The sequence below is a fragment of the Polypterus senegalus genome, chromosome 10 (assembly GCF_016835505.1).
Source record: "Polypterus senegalus isolate Bchr_013 chromosome 10, ASM1683550v1, whole genome shotgun sequence".
Lineage (NCBI taxonomy): Eukaryota > Metazoa > Chordata > Cladistia > Polypteriformes > Polypteridae > Polypterus > Polypterus senegalus.
Window position 1 is genome coordinate 130,903,730 of NC_053163.1, and position 22,912 is coordinate 130,926,641.

The 22,912-nt window shown below is 35.7% G+C and overlaps 1 protein-coding gene across 1 annotated transcript; it reads right to left on the reverse strand.

Annotated features, from left to right (window-relative positions):
- Nucleotides 1-4,271: 4,271 nt before the first annotated feature.
- Nucleotides 4,272-22,623, reverse strand: bsg (basigin). Its single transcript, XM_039766654.1, has 8 exons — nt 22,242-22,623; nt 21,344-21,506; nt 19,558-19,637; nt 19,244-19,368; nt 18,526-18,805; nt 12,793-12,817; nt 11,235-11,308; nt 4,272-5,411 (listed from the first exon to the last, which is right to left on the reverse strand). The coding sequence occupies exons 1-7, from the start codon at nt 22,606-22,608 to the stop codon at nt 11,248-11,250; spliced, it is 1,101 nt and encodes a 366-aa protein (XP_039622588.1). The 5' UTR covers nt 22,609-22,623; the 3' UTR covers nt 4,272-5,411; nt 11,235-11,247.
- Nucleotides 22,624-22,912: the final 289 nt, after the last annotated feature.

The following is a 22,912-nucleotide window of genomic DNA, read 5'->3' on the forward strand; positions in this document are numbered from 1 at the left end:
GATGTGCGAGGCCTACAAGGCATACTTCGGCATGCCTGTCGGGGATCAAGACAAGCCCTGGGCACCTCATTTCGCATGCGAATATTGCAAGAAAACTCTTGGTTTGTTCAGGGGAGAAAAGAGAGCCATGAAGGTGGCCATCCCGCGAATTTGGCGGCAACTGACTGACCACTCAAGCAACTGCTACTTCTGCATGGTGGATCCTACCGAGCGTCGCACGGACAAGAATGCGCCTCAAATTGTTTATCCAGACATTCTTTCTTCCATTGCCCCAGTACCACACTGGCCCGAGCTGCCCGTTCCGTTGTGGTTTCACAGATGCAGCTAAGGAGAGAAGGCCATACTTCCCTAACCAGAAAGACATCAACAATCTGATCAGAGACCTTGGTCTTACCAAGTCCATTGTTGAGCTTCTGACATCCAGGCTCAAGCAATGGAACTTGTTGGATGAAAGCGTGCAAGGATAGTATAACGAAAACATGATGGGGGGGACGACATTTGGGGGCTTCTTCAAAAAAGCGATTTGCAGTACAGTCGCACATCTAGAAAACCTACTCATTTCTGAACCTTTTTGAGAGGTTTTGACTGTCTTTGTCTATTTACCATGCAAGTGTTGTTCTTTATCAGACTGCATGAACGAAAAGATAAAAATTCCCTTGTTTAGTCACTATAAATACAAAATTTTCTGGGCTGTGGTCATAAAATCAAAGTTTGTGCTGAATGTAGTAATTTTTCCATAAGCTTTAGACATAAGCAGTTGAAATATAACTCTTGGAAGCCAGGAACAAAAACTGTGTTACATAGTGAAACACAACTGCCTCACGTCACCAGCGTGTTTGTTCAACTTGTCACACATCTCGTTATTAGTCCAAAACTGTCCCGTCCTAACTTTTTTGGAAATGCGGAAGGCCTCATAGTCAGAATAAATGTACATCTTCAAAAAAAACAACAGCTGATTAGGAAAAACATGAAATGCTTGGTCTTTGGACTGGATTTGTTGGAATGCAAGGCAAAGCAAGTTTCCAAGTCACTCCTTTTTAATTAACATTTTTTCCACATTATAAAATGTTATCAGCACAACTTTACAAAATATGCAGGTAGAATTAAAAATTCTGAGAGGCCTCGGAAGTTGTGGCTTGGCTTACCTTATGCCTAAGTCAGGTCGTGACAGCCGGCTACAAAAAAAAGGAACAGAATAGAGAAGGTTCACTAACAGTTGATGACAAACGTCAGGTTTTTACTGACAAGTGACTAAGAGAGTTTTTGTTTGGCTTAATTAGCTTTGCTGCAATTCTCTTATTTCCTCGATGAAGCACCAATTAACTAGTGGACTAACAGTAACTGTCCATAGCTGAGCAGGATGGCAGCTTTCTATTTTGGGAAAGGAGGCCATAGCAGACATAAAATAAAAAGCTGGGTATCTCCGGAGGCAGGAGCACCCAAATAAAGAAATGGGTACAGCATGAAAACAAAAAACAAGGTGCCGACTGAAATAGTAAAGACGGGGCACACAGCAGCTTTAAGTTACGGGGATGCACTGGTGGAGAGAAGACAAATGGAAAGCCTCACACTGGGGCCGGTTATCGATTTACCCGAGTATATGTTAGACGGAGATTGTTTTGTTCTGGGTTAGTGACTTGTGGTTAATGGCGATGCTTAAGATACCTATGTTTCTTGAAAACAGCCACAATTTCATGCCCAGGCCTGGAAGTGCATTTCTTCAATGAGAACAAATGAGTGATCCTGCTCTACCATTTTACCACTGACAAAAAGTCCAACGTGTTAAGTCTGCTATCACGGTGATGTCTGCCATTTTCAGTGGTGCAATCCTGCAGCAGAGAGCCTACATTCACTTGAAATTGGCTTCAATTAAGAAAATAGAGCGATGCGCTAGCCCTGATCAAACTTCCCATAAGCCTTTGCAAACATGTTGGATTGCATCTGCTTCTGTTTGTTATGGCTACGTCATAATTTTAAAATTACCGTCACTTTTTGATTTACCCTACACACTATTAGTGAAAAGTTCCAGAACATCTCAGTTCTTAGGGAAATACACACAGTTTCGACATTTTCATGTTTCGTGAAATCGAGGCCCAGAACAAAAACAATGGAAAAAAATAAAATAAATTAGGAATAATTAAGTGCAGTAAATTTTATTCAAATGTTTTATTCAAAGTAGCCATCTTTTGCACATATAAACAACTGTTGTAAACCTTTTGAGTCAGAATGCCAGTCACCAACTCTGCCTCCACAAAAAGAATCGCAATCGCACATCATCTCCATTCCTTCCTTCTTCACCAGCTTGACAACACGCAAACCCACACTCCATGATGAACCAAAGATTTCAAAGTTTGACCCATCAGTCTATAAGATTTTCTTCCAGTCTGCAGTAGTCCACAGTCATATTTCAAGGACCTATTTGTCCTTTATGTACTGGCTGTTTTACTGCCACTCACCCTGTCAAACCTCCAGCACAAAGGCTCCCATTTACAGTAGAAACTGAGACTTGCTGCTTTGAACCTGCACTGTTAAACCGTTGTGCCTTTCACACAAGAAACCTGGCTTCCGATTGGGTTGTGACTTTGAACGGCCTACACTTCTAAGGATAATAATGCTCTCTCATTTCATTTGTTAATTGCAGTTTTCTTGCCATCATCACTAGAATTTACAACTTTCTACAATTTTGTCCAAGTCACTGATCAGTGGATGTTGTGACACAGTCTGTTCGCACTCTGCTTTAAGACAGATTGAGGGTTTTAAAGTAATCAACACAAGTTGGGACACATGTGCAAACCATTTGCTCCAACGAGCCAGGCTCAATTTATTTTAATTGCTGGAGAACATTTGTAGGCTGTAACCTATTAGTTGTTACCTGGAGGAGGCCTCTTTGTAATATTAGAATATTTCCTTTTTGCTTTTCAGTTTTTCCTAACAAATTTTAAATTTAAACCAATGGCAGGTTACTACTTACCTTTTCAGGTCATTCATAGCATCTCAACTGATTAAATTTGAAGGAAAACTGGAAAAACGGAGAGGTTCTAAAAGTTGACTCGTTCTGTAGGTATGGACTTTAATAAAGGTTATGTTAAAAAGAAAAAAAAAAAATTCCACATTTATTCTCTAAATAGTAAACTTCAACACTTGCCTTTACAGGGCTGTCATGGCCAAACTAAAGCCTTGTGGCACAATTCAAGGTAAGCATCAAGGTCAGGGAAGCCGCACTGGCTGCAGGTTTTCGTTCTTATCTTCTGAATTAGTGCCCAGTTTTTGCAGCGGATTATTTTATTTAACTTGACTCAGGCCCAATGGCTTCTTTTTCTTTAATTAGCAGCCAAACAATAATGAGACACAAAACAAGCCACCACATGACCAGCTCCCCTGTGCCCATCCCACAATATCTGAAATTAAAGAGGGTGAAGGTCTTGGAAAGGCTGATCTCCCAGGTCACCAAAACATTGATGGTGCTCTTAGAAAAAACAGAAAAACAGTTTTCGAAATGTGTGCTGTGGCAGAATAAGAGCAGCAACACGCCATGGAATTAAATAACAGGTTTAATTAACAGCAAGAACTGGCTTCTCATTAAGAAAGGCGACTGGAGTTAAACTGGTTGGAGTTTGAAGCCCCAGTTTAGTTGGTCATCTGTTAGCTCGATTTCACATCTCATTTCTGCTTGGCTGTCATTTAATGAAAAAAGGAATCAATTCAGAGGGCTGAACTCTTCTAACAGGGATATTAAAGTGATGGGGAAAAAGTTAATTAGCAGTGAAAACTGATCACTGATTAGGAAAAGGATTAGAAAAAAAAAAAAAAAAAGTTGAATAGTATGCTTTGTTAAAAAAAAAAAAAAGTTTAAAATTCTTTATACAAATACAGTAAACACTTAAATATATGGATTATGCAGCAAGATCACAGTGCTAAAACAGGTGGTGTCCTAACTAAAATCTCCAGCAGATGAAACAACCTTGAAGGGAAACGAGAAAGTGTTACTACTGTTATCACAACACTGATTAGCAGCACCTAATGAAGACGACGAAATGAAAGCTAGAGAATAAGAAAGCCATCTCAAAGACACAGTGCACTACTTGGTCTCCGACTCATTGTACTTCAACATAAGCATGCAATCAAAGCCAAGTCAAGTCAACTTTTGGTACACGTTTCTCAAAAACAGATATTACAGACGAGGTCTCCATTATGGTACAGGGAGAGGTGTTTCCATACGACACTGTAAAACACCAATTATAACTGGGACAAGAAATTAAAATCCAAACACAACAAGGAAAAAATCATTTATTGTGTGCAAAGTCAATAACAAATGACAACGCCGACTTCAATTAGACTGGCAACAGATGTATAGCGTAAAACACTCCAACATGAGCATTACATATTTAATACATTTTTATACCTCTGCTTTAAATTCAATTAAAAATATGGCTTTAATAGCATCTATTTAAAAAAAAAAAAAAAAAAATAAAAAATCAGGCAATTTCACTCTACCTACAAAAAAAACAATGGCATACAATTTTATTTTAGCAACCTCCATCCTCACAGCAGGGGTGAGTCAGTTAGATGGGTGGGGATGGGGGGTGTATTAAAACCACACACACAAATATCAAACTGACATGTTCAGGAAAAGAAACTGTGGTCCACTCAGTGCTTAAATGGAGGAGCATAACTGACACATTGTTAACTTTAGGCCATTAAAAGGCAACTTGCATGCTGTCAAATGTGGAAAAAAAGAAGGATCCAATATTACTTTTAAAAGTGTGTCTTTGCACTCTACGTCTATTAAACAAAAAGTAAATGGCAAAGTAGAGCAAAACAGTCACAACATATTCCAAATATTATAAGTGATGTAATACTGAAAATGCCAAGTATGCACGCACACATACACAACCAATATACATCTGAAAAACAAGCTCATCTGCTTCAACAGGAATAGGTGTGCATGAGACATTTCTTTCAGGATAACCAAAAAAATAAAAATAAATAAAGCCTAGAATGGGCAATAGCCTCTAGCACTCCCAGTTTGCTAAAAACGTTCATTAATTAAAACAGGTCAGGGTCCCATGATGCCATAAAGGGAACTCTGCTTTTTATATCATTACAATGGCTACACCCCAAAACCAACAAGCAAGTATGGTGTGGTGTGTTTTAGAGATATCTTAACTGTAATGCTAGGTTATAAATACCCTTCCTAAAGAGGTTCATCTGCACACTCAAAGTTTAAAAACCCATTTAAATTTTTTATGCATCTATTCATCAAATACAGGCAGAAAGTATGTGACCTTTTCTTAATGATAAGGCAAAGGACAGAGGAAGAAAGGGAGACCAGTATGAAAAACGGACACTTGAAGACACTTAATTCTTCCACTAAACAATTGTTCCTCTAGTTTCCTCAAAATTCTGGTCACCTGTAAAAGACAAAAAAAATTACTTTAGATTCACAGCATTATTTCATATATATATACATTAAATGGTCCTTTCTAGAATATCATTTTAGTTAACTTAATCACCAACACACTAGACCCTAAAAACCAATTTGCAAATAGCAGTTACCATCCATACAAAACATCATACATGAAATCTAAAAGTGGACAATACTAATAATGAAACACTAAATCTGAAATGCAACAATTGAAAAGGATATGTTTAGTATATAAAAAGTTATTTTCCCCCAGTTATAGTGTATACTCATTTGCCACAGGAAAATTAGCACTGAAATAATGCTCTTTTTAAAATAAAATTACAAAAATACAGTGCTTATATTTGCCATTTAAAAAGTTAGTTCCAAAGGCCAGAAGCCACTTTAAAAGAAGTCCAGCAGGACTCTTCAGATTGTCAGTCTTCCTTCCACAGCACCACATTTTATTCCTACAGATAGATTCCCACAGCTTATGGATTCTACAATTATTTTAATTATATCTAGCAGTTAAGACACGATTTTTCTTTAAGTTTATCATGTGTACAGTCAGTGGCATGCAAATGTCGGGGCACCATTGCTTAAAATGTATGTTATTGTGAATAGTTAAGTGAGCAGAAGAACTGAATGGAAATGTTTTTTGAAACTCATGATCTAAGTTTAATTGGTCCGGAAAAGTGGCCATTTAGTCCCAATAATAATAATTTGTACCACTTTTGATCTTCAGTGTTTTATAAAAATTTATGGGTTAAGCATGTCCCTTATACCAAGATATTAGGCAACCAGTAAGAATGGACTCCTGTGTGCACTCAAACGTTAGTGAGAACAAAAGGGGAAAATCCAAGTTTCAGACATCTTATGAAGAAAAGGCATTGGTGAACTTTAACAATAGCCAAATTAAGTTGCCCTGTCATTTTAATACCAGCGATATGACAGATTATGAAGACGAGGACATACTTAGCCTTCCTGCTGATGTCATTTACCATTTTTGCATTTTCTATAGGTTAAATGTTTTTGTATCTCAACACGTTACATCATTTTGATAATCAGATCTTTATGGTGATATCTTAATATTGATTTTTCATGTGAGCACTACTATTTTGCTCAGCCATTAACATGTTGATTATGCCGACTATATTCATTGCTAGTCTCATGGTTTGGATGTCATAGTCATGTCATTTGCTCCTTCAAAAATGTTGCATAGCAAGAACTTGACAAGTGGATTTATTAAAAAAAACAAAAAACACACACCTCAGGCTAGGAGAAATCTAGATAGTGCACAGATGTTTTTTTACTGCCTCTTTCAACTTGTGGACTGGGATTTTGATAATTAGTACTTTCAAGCCTTCTTTCTGTTACTATCCCTGTCTCTCCTATGTTTTGCATTTGGCCACTTCCAATAATGTTAAAACAAAGCGTATGTTAGCGTTTCAAGGTTTTACTGCTACAACTTTGGTGCTTATTTATAAAAATTCAGTTAATGTTCCCTATATTCCGGTATAAGATCCCTGCCTACACTAGTCACATTCCATACAGTATTCCACTTGTATGGCCTACTTCAGTCTGTATGAGATCATGCTATGTATCTATATGAACCAGGATAAAACTATCTGGAGCTCCAAATAACTGTAGTTGAGAGGGGCAAAAGAGAGAAAGAAAGAGAAACAATGTTTTAGACAACTGGTAAGGTAACCTCAAGTTACCACAATTACTAACAATTCCTTAATCCAACCCCTCCAACCCTTTTTATATCCTGGATGCACGTATTTGACCGATTTTCGAAAGAAAAGGCAGTGTCACGATAAGCTCTTTGCCTCATGCCATTTTACTTCCTTATGTACATGAAAATAATATTAACAATAGTCATTTTGAAATAAGCAAGCTAACAGAGTGTATACTTACCTCAAGGAAACAGTTTAATGAATCTGTGATAAGGTATATTTCTAAAGTCTGTTTGTTGTCATAAATATAACCCACAAATGTGAAAGACTGCCTCCATGTGCAAGTATAAGGTCTTTTGCCCATTTTAATCTGTAAACTGTACTTTAATATAATGAATACTTCACTTTAGAACACAATGTGGGAAGATGGCAGAGGTTCAGAATGCTCACCAATACAAATCTGCCAAATTCTACAAAAGTTCTGGAAACCCTCATGATGCATAAATGACTAAGTGAAAGAGAACATTCTTGCAGCAGTGCATTTTGAACTAAGACTCTTTCAGTTAAGCAAGATAAGCAAACATGCTAGTAATAATGACACAAGTCACCATAATAGATAAAGCAGAACATATCATCAGATGTTAATCCTCAACCCAAGAGCACTATTCTGAGTATTTCAAATCCAAAACTGTCATAAGTGAAAAGTTATTCAAATAAGGTCTGCTAGAGAGGTGTAAGATGGCACCTCTCACAATTAAAGTCTAGTTCGAATTACACTTGTAAACTCACTTGGATTATCCACAATGTGTATTTTATAAATACTAGACTTTGCACAAATTGATGATGTTTAATCAACATTTATTTTAATTTTCTGATATTGTACTTGAGAGGTTTTAGTCACAACAACACCACCCCCAAAATTATCCAAGTAAAACTAAATACATACTGGCCCCTTCATGGCTATTCAAACTCACTATGTATTATTTTGGGGTCATTCTCAACAACAATCCAACTATTTTAAACTCGTCAGTGATTTTAAATTTCATCCAGGATTACAAGTTTGAGCTCTTGGAGATTTTTACAGACCATTACAATATGTATTTTACATTTCATCATAGCTATTCAGAAGCGAACAACTTTACTGATAACATCTTAATTTCCTCTGATAAATCTTACAATTACAATACCATTGTAATTTCAGACCATGCTCCACTTAGAGCTTATAGTATTAAGCATTTAATTAGCAATTTCCTACAGAGCTAATTACTGGAATATGAAGATTTTATTAAAACTCCTCTCCACACAAATGTATTATTTTGAAGAAATAAATCTCTGAAACACTGAAAGCAGCCCCCCGAGGTGAGAAATTATCTGTTATGTTCCACAAAGTTGAAACCAGAAGGGCAATAGAATGAATCCGTAACATAAAAAAAAACTATGGAAGAACCAAAAATTCAATATATCCTCTAAGAACTAGGTTGGTGATTGCAATCATTTTTCGTTTTGAGAAAAAACCTCTTCAGTTATATTGACCTGTGAGCTAGGTAAAATTAAAAACCAAACAGCAGAATATTCAACCCATATTCAAATACACGCAAATATATACCTATTTTTTTTTTAAAAATGGAGTATTTGGAGATAATTTTAGAAGCCTTACTTCAAAAGGGGTAACCCACAAACTGCAGTAAACAAAAAATATTCACGGGGAATGGGCAGAAGCAAAAAATAACCGATTCACTTTATTCTTAATTACTGTCAATTTTCAAAAGAGTCACCTTTAAACTTTCACTCATCAAGTTTTAATAACTTATTATCAGGAAGAGGGCTAAGGTAACATCTATAGTTTGTGAACATTCAGCAGTGGGTGTGGTAAATTTTGGACTTGTTTCTTTGTGTACTACCAGCAGAGTTGCACGAGCCTACACACACATGCACTTTGTAAGGAGCATTGCCCTTACTGCTGAGCGCTAAAATTATTACCTGTGAAAACATAATTTGATATATTGACAAGTGGAATAATTATTAGGTCCGGTCATTCATATGATAAAAACTGATGAAAAAGTAAGATGCTTACCTAGCAAAATGCTGAGTTTGGTCCTAATCGTATTATTGATTTATGCAATACAGCTAAAATGTTACCCAAACATGAAGAAATAAGTAACATACTCAAGGACTGCAACTGCACATGTTGTAGTAATTACTATTAAATGTTCAGTGTAATGTTCAATATAACAAAGTGCTATAACAAGAATAGCTTGAATAAGAGCATTATTTTTAACCTTTGAACAGCCATGTACATCAGCTCATTTTTGATCATTAGCATACTTGGGAATCAGAATTACAAACTTTCAAAACCTATTTAAAATTAAACAATTCCAATGGAAATTAAATAAGATACTATGCTCTGGGTTGGATCTGCATCTCGCATTAGCAGGGAGATGCTGCTTAAAGGAATATCCTTCCAAAATTTCCTGGTTGAACATTATATATAATTAATCCTTCTTTAAAAATACTGAAGTAACTTTCAACTTCAGTGAAATTTGTAGATCTGAGGCATAGTGCTAAATGACTTCCAGTGTTACTACTGTGTTGTAAACATACATACAAGACTGACTGTGGAGGGAATCAATGCAGTGAGTTTTGCAAACAGAGAACAACCCCATATTTTTAAATAAGAAAACCATCATGCAGCTTTTTGGACTGAAATACAAAAAAAAAGCATTGGGGGGACACATTTTTTAATACTGCATATCTAGCATGACAACATTTAAAAAGATATAATGCTGCAAGTATGCCATCTGTTATGGTCTATTTTCAGGTGACCTACACCAAGTTAAAAGAGCTTTCTGAAGTGTTCCTAAGGTGCTTTATTATTACTTTATACTGTACCTGCTACAGGCATTTAAAAGATTTGCTTTGTAAAGGACTGCAGCATGCTTTTGATTTGTTTCCAGTTGCCCTTTAGACCTACTGAAGCTTACAAAATAAATAAAGCAAACAAGATTAGGAGTCATGGGTGAGCTTTACTCAAATAAATCAGTCACTTAAATAATGTGGAGTACACCAACCGTTAGCTCGATATCAAATATATTTGCTGTCAACTGCAGCATAATACCAGGTAGGTGAATGACCAATGCAAAGGAGAGTTGCACTTACACAAGAGAAAAGATGTAAACAAAAAAAATGTCATTGCAAAGGGGGCAAGATTCAAATAAGTATAATAGGCTACAAATATCTTAATAGTGGTCTGCCTCCTGAAGTGACCTCAGATGTCCTGACTAACACACTGGGCTTCAGCTGTGACATTACTTGTGCTACAGAGTCAGACTGGCACATTACAATCACTACTATTCAAAAACAGAATAAGGGGTAGAAGCATTTAAAGTTTAGTAAGTGGAGAAGCGGTCACCAAGGCTCCTGTTAGTTTCCTAGGTGGAACCACTGTCTTCATGTTCATGAACAACAAACGAATCTAACAAAAAATACTTGCTCCAAAAAAAAAAAAAAAGTGTTTATTTTATTTATTTAAAGACTGTGAACCAACACTAAGCACCGAATATTCTGTACTACCATTACACACACACACACACACACACACACACACACGCATACATACAAAAACAGAATAATTTTTTGACCAAGATAACAGCCTTTGAAGAAAAGTCTTACGTCAGTGTCATGGTTTCTAAATAGAAGATTAGACAGAAATATTACATGATATACAAGTTGTACATATAGTTATCAGCCCCTTGCTTTAAGGGATCATGAGATTTTAGTGAACTGCCCAGTCATTGGTGGCTTATCTGAAACAGCAAAAGACAACTTCAAAACTGCTTTTTTGGGGGCAAGGATGGCAGTCGCCACACGCATACATCATTCAGTGACAGCAAAGTAATTTAGAGCTATGCTGCAAGACTTGCATTGTACACCAATTACTCTTTAAATTTAGTAATCTAGTCAAAATATCAAAAGGCAGGCAGATAGAAGTCCTTTTCCAGTTCTTGTCATTCCTTCACAGGCACACACACACAGTAATTTTTTGCATAAACATTTCTCCTCAAAGTCTCTGCACTGGTTTAACTTCTTTTGCCAATTTCACTCTGTTGGCATAGAACAGGAATGGAAAGGCAAAAAGTAGCCTAGGGTATGCTGACCTTGACACCGCTTTTAGTTCGAATTCCTCTGCCTGATATTTTTGTCCTTGTGGTTAACTGCAGCATTACTCTTCCTGTATTGTTTAGGGAGAGAAAAAAAAAAAATTAACCACATATAAAGTAAATAACACTATAAATTACACTGCTAGAGAATGAACATAGAATAGAAGTAATGTAATAGACTTCAGGGTATTTAGGTCCTTTTATCAGTAAAGCTGAAAAAAAAAAAAATCAGCAATAACTAAAAGTGTATCAATGCTGCTAAAGTGTAATGGCAAGCAGTATTACTTTGTGGTTTGGATTATTCAAAACAAAGACAACAGATGACAAATGGGATAACAGTAGAACCACACAATGGCACTTCATGGTCCAACAAGTCATGTGTTTACATGCACACACAAAACTGGGTTAAGATGAATAACCCAGTTAAAGCAGAAACCTGGTTTCTTAAATATTTTCTGCAGTTACATGTGCAAATAATCTTCTGGAATTCTCCATTGGCAAAAAAATCTCCAAAGTCATTACACTATACAAAGTGTTAAATATCATCAGCTACTGTGAATCTGAAAATAAACATGACACCTCTATTAAATTTTCTTGAGCTTTAGAAATATTTAGTCAAACTGACACTCTAGTGTTTTTTTTTTGCGATTGGTTTGCATGCAGCAAACTTTTTTTTAATATGGCTGTGTGATTGAGCCCTGAAAAAGGACCCAGCAAGTGTGCTTCTTACCTTATACCCAGTGCTACTGGAACAATGCAGGTATTTTTACTAAAAAGTAATCAAACTACTTAATGCATGTTACTTTTAAAAGGTTATCTTACTGCTCTTGAGATTATGTTGTGGAGTTTAGCTTTCTATGTTCAGCTCATCAACATAAATTTTGTGGACGCTGCTAGCAGAAGCTAAGTGTTCCTGAAGAAAATACATGCGTAGGCTGACACAGTACATCAGACATGTGCAAACTACAAAATCCTTAACAGTAATCCGGTTATGGGTTTACACAGCCATATAACTGGATTATTCGAGGAGAAATCTACCTCTATTAACCTGGTTTCAAAAAGGCCAATAACCAGCTTTCTCTAATCCGAATAAGGGTTTGCGCTACATTTTAGAAATCAGGTTTCAGTGAATAAAAATCAGGACATTGAAGCACATGTAAAAGCGCTAAATGTGTGTTGATTGTTCTCATCTGGGTGATGCTTTCTAGCCGGCACTACATTTGGGGCTGCCAAAAAAAAAAAACGCTGTTTGAAAAGAACACCTTTTCAATAAATTGCAAAGAATAAAATTATTCCATATTCATAACAATCATCGGACTATATTTTCATTGTCTCTTTAAAAAACTGTGTGGTATGTCTGCCACTTCACACATAGTTCATGTAAGCTGTATTTAGACCTTGTTCAACTAAGTAAAATATCCTAGCTTTTCAGAAATATTATGAACTATTTGAATAAATTACATTTGAATGCCAGCAGTTGAAGCAAGAAAAACCTCACCAAAAAAAAAAAAAAAACCAACAACACACACACACACAAAATGCTGAGCACACTTACAGTGGGGCAGATCCTGAGTCATCATCTGAAAAGTGAAAGCAGATAAAAAGAATGAGACACAATTTAAAGTTTTAAGGGAAAGACTGACAAAACATTTTAGCATACAATGAAATACCGAAAAAATTATAGTGAGAGTAAGCAAACCTAAATAATCTATCTAAAGACTGCAAATAGAATTGGCATACTTAAAATCTGCAGTACAAACCCAGAATAATTTATCATTGTAAGTAACAGTCACTTATTACATGCACAGGATTAAATCATTGACAAAAAGGGCCTTGTGTATCTTAGGCAGTCTCATTCTTCAAAAATTGCAACTGTTATTAGTAGAACATAACTTGTGCTTTGATATCTATTTCTAAAAGATATGTAGGTGAAGTAATTGCAACATTCTGTATTACTGTATAGTTTAAGAATTCTGTATTGATTGGTGAAAGTTTTTTTTTTTTTAAAAAGTGGTTTATATGTGAAGAAATGTTTCATATCACAAATTCAAAAAGCTGGCCAAAATTCTCAAACTAGAACAGTTTTCGCTGTTAAATCGTATTTCATAATCAAAGACAAAAAACAAAAAAAAAATAAATGTAAGTGTCCGTTTTAAATCGGCAGGATTATGTAGGGAACATATATACCATAAAATATGTACGCAGAAATGAGTTAAAAAAAGGAAAATTTGATTCACAGCCAAGAAAAGCTGTGGCTAAACGGATTTGTTTCACTTTTGTACATAAATAGAGGGACAAAACATTTAACACGTAAAAGCCAAGATACAAGTCAAGCACTGAGTTTTCATAACCAAGACATCAACAGGACTCAAGCAGTCATTAAAATACTTGGACTGTACTGCTTAGGAAGCAGACATGCATACACAGCATTGGTTATGAGGCTTAACATGCAAAATTAACCTGCTCATTCCAAAACAGCATAATAAAAAGCAGGTGACGTTGCATAACCCTCACATCTTTGTAGTACAAATAAAGTCTGCATCTATGGACTTCATGTCAGACTTCAATGCCCTTTCACTGGTAAAACAGACTTCAGCTTTGCTTATACTCATTTGTACATGATCAATTTAAAAACAAATACCATCCAAATTATCCACGCAAGACCCCAAAATAGATTGAGGCAGACCAGTGAAAGAACAGGCGTTCATATTACATATGCATATAAAAATGCTTTTTCCCTTGCAAACCCCTCTTGCATATATGCACAAACAATCTGAAAAGTTTTAATCCACAGATTAAGGCAATAACCACTTCAGTCTGACATGCAGGTCTGTTCACTTACCAAAATATTAAAGCAGCAGGAAAATAATGAGAAAAAAAAATCCTAAGAGGTTACAATTTAAATAAACATTTCAGAAATAAAACTAATAAAATAAATGGGTTTGGGGAAAAATACTAAGTATTGAAAAAATAAGGATATTTATCAGCTTGCTTGATCACAACTGATCTGGGCACATTAGACAGCGGAGTAGTAAATGAGTTTTTAAAAAAAAGTTTAAATTCACCTAACAACCTTTCAAAGGTTGAACCATGAAAAGTGCAAAGATCAGGCACAAGTCTTCCATTTTTAAAAAGCAGTTAAACTGTAACCTAAATCAATATTAATCTTTAAATATATGGATTTCATTAAGGTGCATTTTTCAAAGATCAGCAGAACTGGATTGTATGATCTTAAAACCAATCATCAACAGCACTTACATAATCTATTAAATATCACATACAAGGTTGACAAGATAGATATGTTGTTGAGAATCAAAAACACTAAAGGTTTCAAAGATTTGTTGATTGAGGGAAAAAAAAAAAAACACACACACACGCACAAGCCTATATCTTGTATATACACAAAGCTGTAGTAAAAAAAAAAATCATCCACATAAAAACTTAAAGTAGAACTGTCATTTTAGATCCCAGATTTGCAAAAAAAGTATTGAAATTGTCAGTGTATACAACTTAATGCTTACTCATTCACCTATCTGGAATGCACCACTATTTAAATTATTTTAAAAGACACTTTTAATACGACCCCCATAGGTATCTCCTGAACATACATTTCAAGACTGTATAAATGTAATATGCTCACATATATAGCAGCACAAATGTTAGTTAAAGTCAGCATGGGTAAGGAAGGGGGAAGCTTCACTGCGAAGAGTCAAGACTATCAATTTGTTTTTTTTTATATCGAAAGACCCATTCACACTTGGACCTCACTTTGCCCTAACCCTATAGCTCCAAAACTGGCCTAGGTGTAAACAGGCAAAGGAGTACAATTTATGTGAGGCATCTAAATCATCAGAACATTTGAACCATGCCATTCACTTGATTTTAAGGAAAAAAAAAATTCTCCAACTATGGTCATTTTATCAGTTTCTGCTTTCAAATTAGGAAATAATTCAAACAGATCTTCAAGTCCTGTCAGTGCATTCTTAAACACACATTGTAATAAAATTTGGCAATGCTGTACACTATAGCGATTTAACAAATTAATGCTAAGAAACTTATCTGTTTCAGTTTTAAAATTGCAAAATGAAAGGCGAAGCGCCAGCATCCTCTAGATACAGCATTTCTTAAGGAAGACCGGCTATGGACAACAGGGCTCAAGCTAGAGAGTTCAAGTGAAAACAGGTGTGACAGCAAAACCTTAAACTGTCGTCTTTGGGGGAGGAGAATATAGTAAACCTTGAAAAATCTAGGACCCCTTACTAGTAAGCAATAAAGACGTCCTAACACATGCAAAGTCACTACAGTATGTTTATTTGCCTTTCTTCCTTAAGTATCAACATACCTAAGGAACCTTAGTTGTGCATTTTATCCTGAAGCTCTTCCTAAGGCTATGTCAACACTACTGTGTTTTCGTCTAAAATGGCACTTGTAAGCAAAAACTCTTCATTCATATTAGCGCTTCTACATAAATTTACGAAATTATTTCTGACCACACTAAAATGGCCATTCATCTATACTAGTGCTTGTTAGGCTGCCAATCCATGGGATTTATCAAAAAAAGTACCAACCAGTACATATGCCTTTTGAACATTTATGCAGCATTTGAACAATTGGAGATGTTGAAATAGAGATATTGTAATGAGCAGGATTCAATTGGGGAAAGACCACCTAATAAGCACAAAACAATAGTGCAATTATAGTCTGTATTTTCACCCAGCCACACTGCAATGGTGAGGCTGCGTTTTCTGAAATATACAACATTGGAAGGTGGTTTCTACGATTAAAAAACGGCAGAGTAGTGTGGATGAAAGACTAAAACGGAGACCACTGTCTGCATTTTTAAATGAAAATGTAGTGGTGTGGACAGAGACTAAATTAGGGTGAACGGCTTAACAATAGGCCCGATGGACAATACATTTCCTGACTGAATGTTCAATGTATTAAACACTTTCCTGGGTGTAATGTCAACACACCTAAAGTCACGTGAAAATGTAAGCACATTACATGGAAATTTACTTTTTCTAATATATTTGAACAGGAAAAACAACTTATTTCTTATATAGCCCAAAAATCACAGAGTGACGCAATAGACTTTAAAAGGCCATGTTTTTTGACAACACCCAACTCTTGATTCCATAAGAAAACTCCCAAAAATATATATTTAAATAACTCTTGGGAAAGGCAATTCCGAAGGAAATCACTTTCCAGTTAAGGCTGGGCTTGGAAATGGGTGTCAAAAAACAGGGCAAATACAATACAAAAAGCAGAACAGAATAAAGCATTTTTGGGGAAAACATAAGCACAACCTTGATCTTAGACGCTGGTACTACAGTCTTTTGTATGTATACTTGAGCAACATTTGACCAATCTTGCATGAAAAATTCCTTTAGTTACAGTAGGTTTATAGGTTTTCATGCAAGTGCTGCCTACTTCAAATCCTCCCACAGCATTTCATTATGATTCAAATAAGGGCTTCGATTAGGTCAGTCCATAACCCCCAGTTTCTTCTTTTTGAACCATTTCTTATTAAAATCGAGTCTAAATGTCAACTTCAGGACAGATGGCCTGATAATCTCTGCAAGCACACTTTGGTATGATGCAGAACTGATAGTTGACTTGACAACTGCAAGTATCCCAAGCTGAGGTAGCAAAACCACCACAAACCATAACAGTTCTACCACCATACATAACAGTTTGCATAAGATTCATCCTCCGAAATGCTGTTTTTGGTTTATTCCAGGTATGCCTACTGTTATTAGGGCCAAACCACTTTACTATTGGTTCATCAGACCAGAACAAACTGCTCCAGAAGGTCTGGTCTTTGCCTCAATGTTCAATGGCAATCGGTTGTCTTGCTTTTTCCTGGCATATTTCACATGCACATCAAATTAGTGCAAGCCCTTACCAGACTCCTAAGCATTCACTGCCTTCTTTCTGAGAGCCTTGAGAGCTCTTTTGATTTTGGTATAATGACGCCACACATGTCAACAGCAAATAGAACACTAGACCTTACTCTTATGTAAACCACAAATATCGGGTTACATCTGCATACTCTCCAAGAAGTTCTACTCACTGGCAACTAATATGGAATATCAGATTCTAACTTTATAAATTTTAAGTGGTAATAAATGTAGGGGTATACATACTTTTTCCACATGATAAATCAGCATTTTTTTTTATTTATATTATGAAAAAAATATAAAATTGACTATTTTATGTATGAGTTGTTCAAGTATATCACCTATATCTCTACATAATGTTTGCAAGTAAAAGTATTATATGCCAGTTCATATATGTTGAAAAAGTTAATTTCCATTAGATGCATTTACTTTTTTACATAACTGTAAAGGTTTGCACTAGTGATGAGGGAAGGAGAGCAGTGGGAAAGTAGCATATACAATACTGTTAGCATTTTCCAGACTGAAATCTGAAAGATTTTCAGCAGACTAGCACAACCTTCCATAGTTTCACAGTTATCCATGCATAACAATTTAAGAGGAACTTTAGGAGGTGGACTCGATAAAGATATTTGTTATTTTCTTACTTACTCCCAACAATCACACCTTTTTTTTTTTTTTTTAATATAACTACACACTAAATTCAAAACAACCATTGGCATGTGAACTGTTTTTTTGGGCTACCCAGAAACACCTTTTCAATTAAAAAAATCTACAAATACTCATTTACCTATTTTGAAAAAGGCATAATATAAATGGGGTAAGTTCGAAGAGGGTCTTCAAAATGAACAGAAATTTTGACTTTAGTTTTATAATTAACAGGTTAAATAAGTCAAAGCTGTTCTTCATTTGTTTATTAATATTGATCTCAATGTTATTTTCCACCTAAATACATAAAATGGGAAGGGGCAGGGGGAAAAAACAAAACCAACCAACTAACCACACACACACACACACACAATACAGCCTAGAAAATGCTGTGCTATAGAAGGTTACTTCTAGTACACCCAGCACAGGACCAGGGAACAATAGCTTTAACTCTCCAAAAGTTGTCTTCCCTCTCAAGCGCAATAAAAATAAGCACCAACCAGAAGCTAAACACTTTTAGACAAGAAAGCAATACTACATGCACTCCAAAATGCAGATTTACATCAAAGACAAATGCATTGTCACAAATTCTGTGTTTAAATGCACCTAACCTAAACGACAAAACTATTCTAATCAATTTCAAAAGCAGTATCCTAAATTGACATTTTTTAAAAAAAGGGAAATACACACACACACACTATGCACCCTACTGCATTCTTAAACATTTACTAAATTTAACATACCGTCAGCCAGTTCATCAGGCTTTCTCCTCTTTTCATAGATGAAGATAATGGTGACCAGGATGATGACCTCTGCAACAATTCCCAGGAAAGGCCAAAGTGCAGCCAGACGGCTACGCACACGCAGATGTATCTTGGTACTACCTTTCCCACGTTCATTTTCTGCCTCACATGTGTATTCTTCTGTATCCTTCTCCTTGTCAAGATTTGCAATAGTAAGTACAGACTTATTGCCAGAGTCATGGATGACATACTTCTCATCCGATTCATTACCAGAAATTACCTATTGGGGGAAAAAAAATATAATGAGGCAGAAAACACTCACCAGTACCTAAGGAATTTTTGATGCAAGAGATAAGACACTTGAGTCTATCATTGCCTCTAAACGTTTCACAACAGAAGCACATACGACTACTTCAGTTATGGGATTTCTCTATTACTACACCTCCACTTCAGGACTCTGCTACTTAACTTTTAAACTAATGTGTGTGGGTGTGTGTCAAAGTCAGTACCACTCATCTTTAGTACTATGTGAAAGAAAGTCCACTGGGGTGGTGGACCACCCCACTACACACTAATGTTCAAATTTTAAGCAAAAGCCACTGTCAAACAGTTAATAATGAAATACTGAATTGCCCATTGAAAAGTATTTTTCTCCACCACAAGATTTTTTTTTAAAACCACAGGATTTAAACTTTTTAATGCTTGAGGCCACGTTTACCTTTCCATTCACTGACCAAGTCCACTTGAGTGCTGGAGGGTAACTATGCAATTCACATTTTAAATTAACTTTCTCATTTTCATCAGCATGTTCTGAAGGCTTATATGGCTTAACCTGAGGAGCCACTGAGTAGGGGAGAAAGAAGACAAACAAGAGGTTATGAAATATTTTAACCAATAAAGTGCAACAGCAAAAATTAAAAAGGTACAAGTAACCAGAACAATGGAAATGTATAAAGATTTACAAAGCATCAGAAAAATGTATTGACTTTTAGCAAGAGCAAATCAAAAACTACATTGATGGTATTAACTCACCTTTAACTTCGAGGACAGCAGATGTTGACGGGTTAGTACCAAATACACAAGTATAATTTCCCCAGTCTGTGCTTTTTATTCTTTAAAATAAAGTCAGATATTCAGTTAACATAATCATAACAACCAATATAAAATGACCAGTTTGGCCTCTTCATCAAGAATATCAACAGAACATAGCAGAATCAGGGTAGGCAAACTGTTCTATACAACATAAAACTCTGAATATCCCATTTCCAGAAGACTGCTTAACGAATGAACTTAAAAGTTAAAAATAATGTGCTGGTTTTGAGAACCATGAAAACTAAATTGAAGGTATTTGGGTTATCTTAAGCAGCAACCCAAAGAGGTAAATTAATAAAATGCAAAACCATTTCAAACCCAACAGCAGTGGTAAAATAAATAGTGTGAAGTAATCCAATGAAAGTCATTTGTTGACATTTCAAGTGAATTTATTAAATAAAAGTATGATTCAAAAGCACGAAAGAACATTGACGTTACATATATTTCCTGGAATATGCTGAAACTAAAAACAATAGTGTTGAATTTCAAAATACTTTTGAGATTGCTGTGTAACATTGATAGGAGCATAGAAAAACTAGGCCATTAGAAGTTTGACACAAACAGCCCTGAAAAGTCCTGAAAAAAGTATTTCCTTTTGCAAAAACATCTGGTCTAAAATAGTAAGAGGAGGATAGCAAACTTTATAAATCAAGGCCCAATATCAAAATTCTTGTTGCTGTCTTAAAGCAAAAATTTCACTTTTACCAATACAGGAAAATTTCTACAAATTCTAAATTTTTCCACAAATTAGAAGTATTGTAACCATACTATAAATTCTACCAGTACAACTGTATTTCTATGTAATGCAACACAGTAAATTTGACAGCATGCTTCTCACACAATAAAAACTGAAACATGATCAGATTAACATACATCTGATCTCATTGATAACTGTTAAGTACTGATTTTAGGAAGAAATAGTGATAAAATAATGCTATGCTGATTTACTGTCAATCCTTCCCAAGGGTTATGGAAGAAAAACTGTATTCCCATCAAGTACCCTGAGGCCTCCTACATTTGTAAATGCACATCCATTTTTTATTAGTAGGGCCCTATGATTTCGGTGACATGGGAAATGGGTGCAACCATGGAATTAACACATAAAAGCAAATTACAAAAAATCATTACAAGTTTGGAGATGTATGTGAGACAATTACAAACTTTATGGTTATTTTAATTATTATTTTGAAGAAATTTGTCTTAGCATTACACAGAGGATTTGTACACAGTTTTTTTACCGAATGGTACTCTTCACAGAAACCCTGTTTTGCCTTTGTGAATATATGCATATGTCATGGCATGTACCAGTACTTGTATACCAATAAAGGTAATTTAGTTGGCTACCTGAATGGGACTAATGCTGAAAATATACTTCAATAATATCCAGAAAACTACGAAACAGAAACTTAACTGAAAAATACAGGGCACAACATTCTAATGATATTTCTGAATCAGGGCAACAGCTTATAATCTATAGTGCACTTCAAATGAGTATCTCTTGTATTTACCCCATTTTTTTGCTACCTTCTGTAGAGGTAACTCAAAATTGGAAAGTTGCAAGACCGCACTGCCAGAAAGCATCTGCAGTCAGCAAAATAAGCTAAACAACAATATCTCCAACTTAAAACAAATCAAATTAAGGCCATTAGAATGTAAGGGCTTAGTTTGGAAAATGCAGATGCATTAAGTTACAAATTACATAGCTTTGTTTTTTTTATATACATACATGTAAGTTAACAAGGTACTGTTGTCTGTTTTTACATTGCCTTCCAGTTGCTTGTCATTTTTCATCCAGTAACTTCCGCTCAAGCCTACGGCTGGGTCAGTCAGGTTACATGTCAATGTTGTGGTGTTTCCCACCTGTTCAACGTTGGTTATGATCTCTGCAGCTGAGATTAAATGAAAAAAGTAAGCAATATTATACATAGCTAGAGAATATTAAACCTAGAAAAAAATATTTACAAAATATAAAATTCCCAAACTTAAAAGGCTAAAAAACTGCTGTCCAAAACCAGGAAATAAGTACCACAGGGCAATTTCAATACATGTCAAAATTCAGTTTAAGACAAAGACAAAACGGGAAGTTACTAGAATATACACATAGCTACCTATCCAGGTGTGGTGATAAGGGAGAAACATCTATAAATGTAGCACCTCCACTACGGCACAAAGAGACCACTTCAAAAGCTTAGAACAAGTGGCCAAGAACAAAAAAAAAAAATGTATTTTAATTTAATTTTATTTTTATATATATAGTTAAGACTATGGTCAAATTTTTAAGGCTTTAAAAATATCTGAAGTGGTCACTGAATACACATACACCAACAAAAACAAAGACTTTAGCAAGGCCAAGTAAGGGACACAGCCACACACTGCTTGAAGGAATGGAAAATTACTCAATTATAAGCACGCAGCAAGAAAGATGCATTTCAGATTGAGGCACACACCTAATGAACCAAACACACGATACTATTCTACTTTCAAAAAGGATGGTCCACATGGAGGAGGTTTAGGGAGAGGTTTGAATTCAGACAACAAAAGCTAAGGCTGCTAAAGTGGTGCACAGGGCAGAACAATAGGGTGCTTGGGCCTAGGGCTCACAACGAAAGCTCCCCAGCACTCACGTTCAAAGATAATAATGTGCGCCTGTGAGCGGATCCACTTGATTTTGGGGCTTTTCTTCAGATCATTACGATCCGGATCATTGGACGCTCTGCACTCATATACACCTGAATCACTGAGCGTCAGGTTAGAAAAGTAAATGGTACTGGTACCATGGGAGATATAAGTTGCATTGATTTTGACCCGCTCTTGCCTTGCGCCATCAAACAGTTGTGTGAACGTCTCCTCTGGCTCATCACCCTCCATAAACCACCACTGTACCTCTGGAATTGGTTTTCCAACCACCTCACAGTGTAATTCAGCGCTGTCCTCTACAAGCTTCACTTGAGACAGCGGGGATCTGATGAACCCCACTAGAGCAGAGAACATGCAAAGCAGTTGTATAGATGCAAAAAGAAAAAAAAGTGCAATTTATAAATAGGGTTCATGTTAAAAGGAAACAAAAACAGAAGAGAAAGAAATGATAAAAACATGAAGATTAGACAAGAATAAGTACATAAAAATGATAAGAAAAAAGAAAACTATTTCACAAAAAGCTGTGTTTTTGGTTACAAGAGCAAAACACCAATGAAGGATGAACCAGTGACAGAGGGGGCTGGTCTAATTTATAAAAAAAAGCAAATAACTGTTTAAAGGGTATAAAAATTTGGTCCTAGAAGGCTGAAGTGACTTC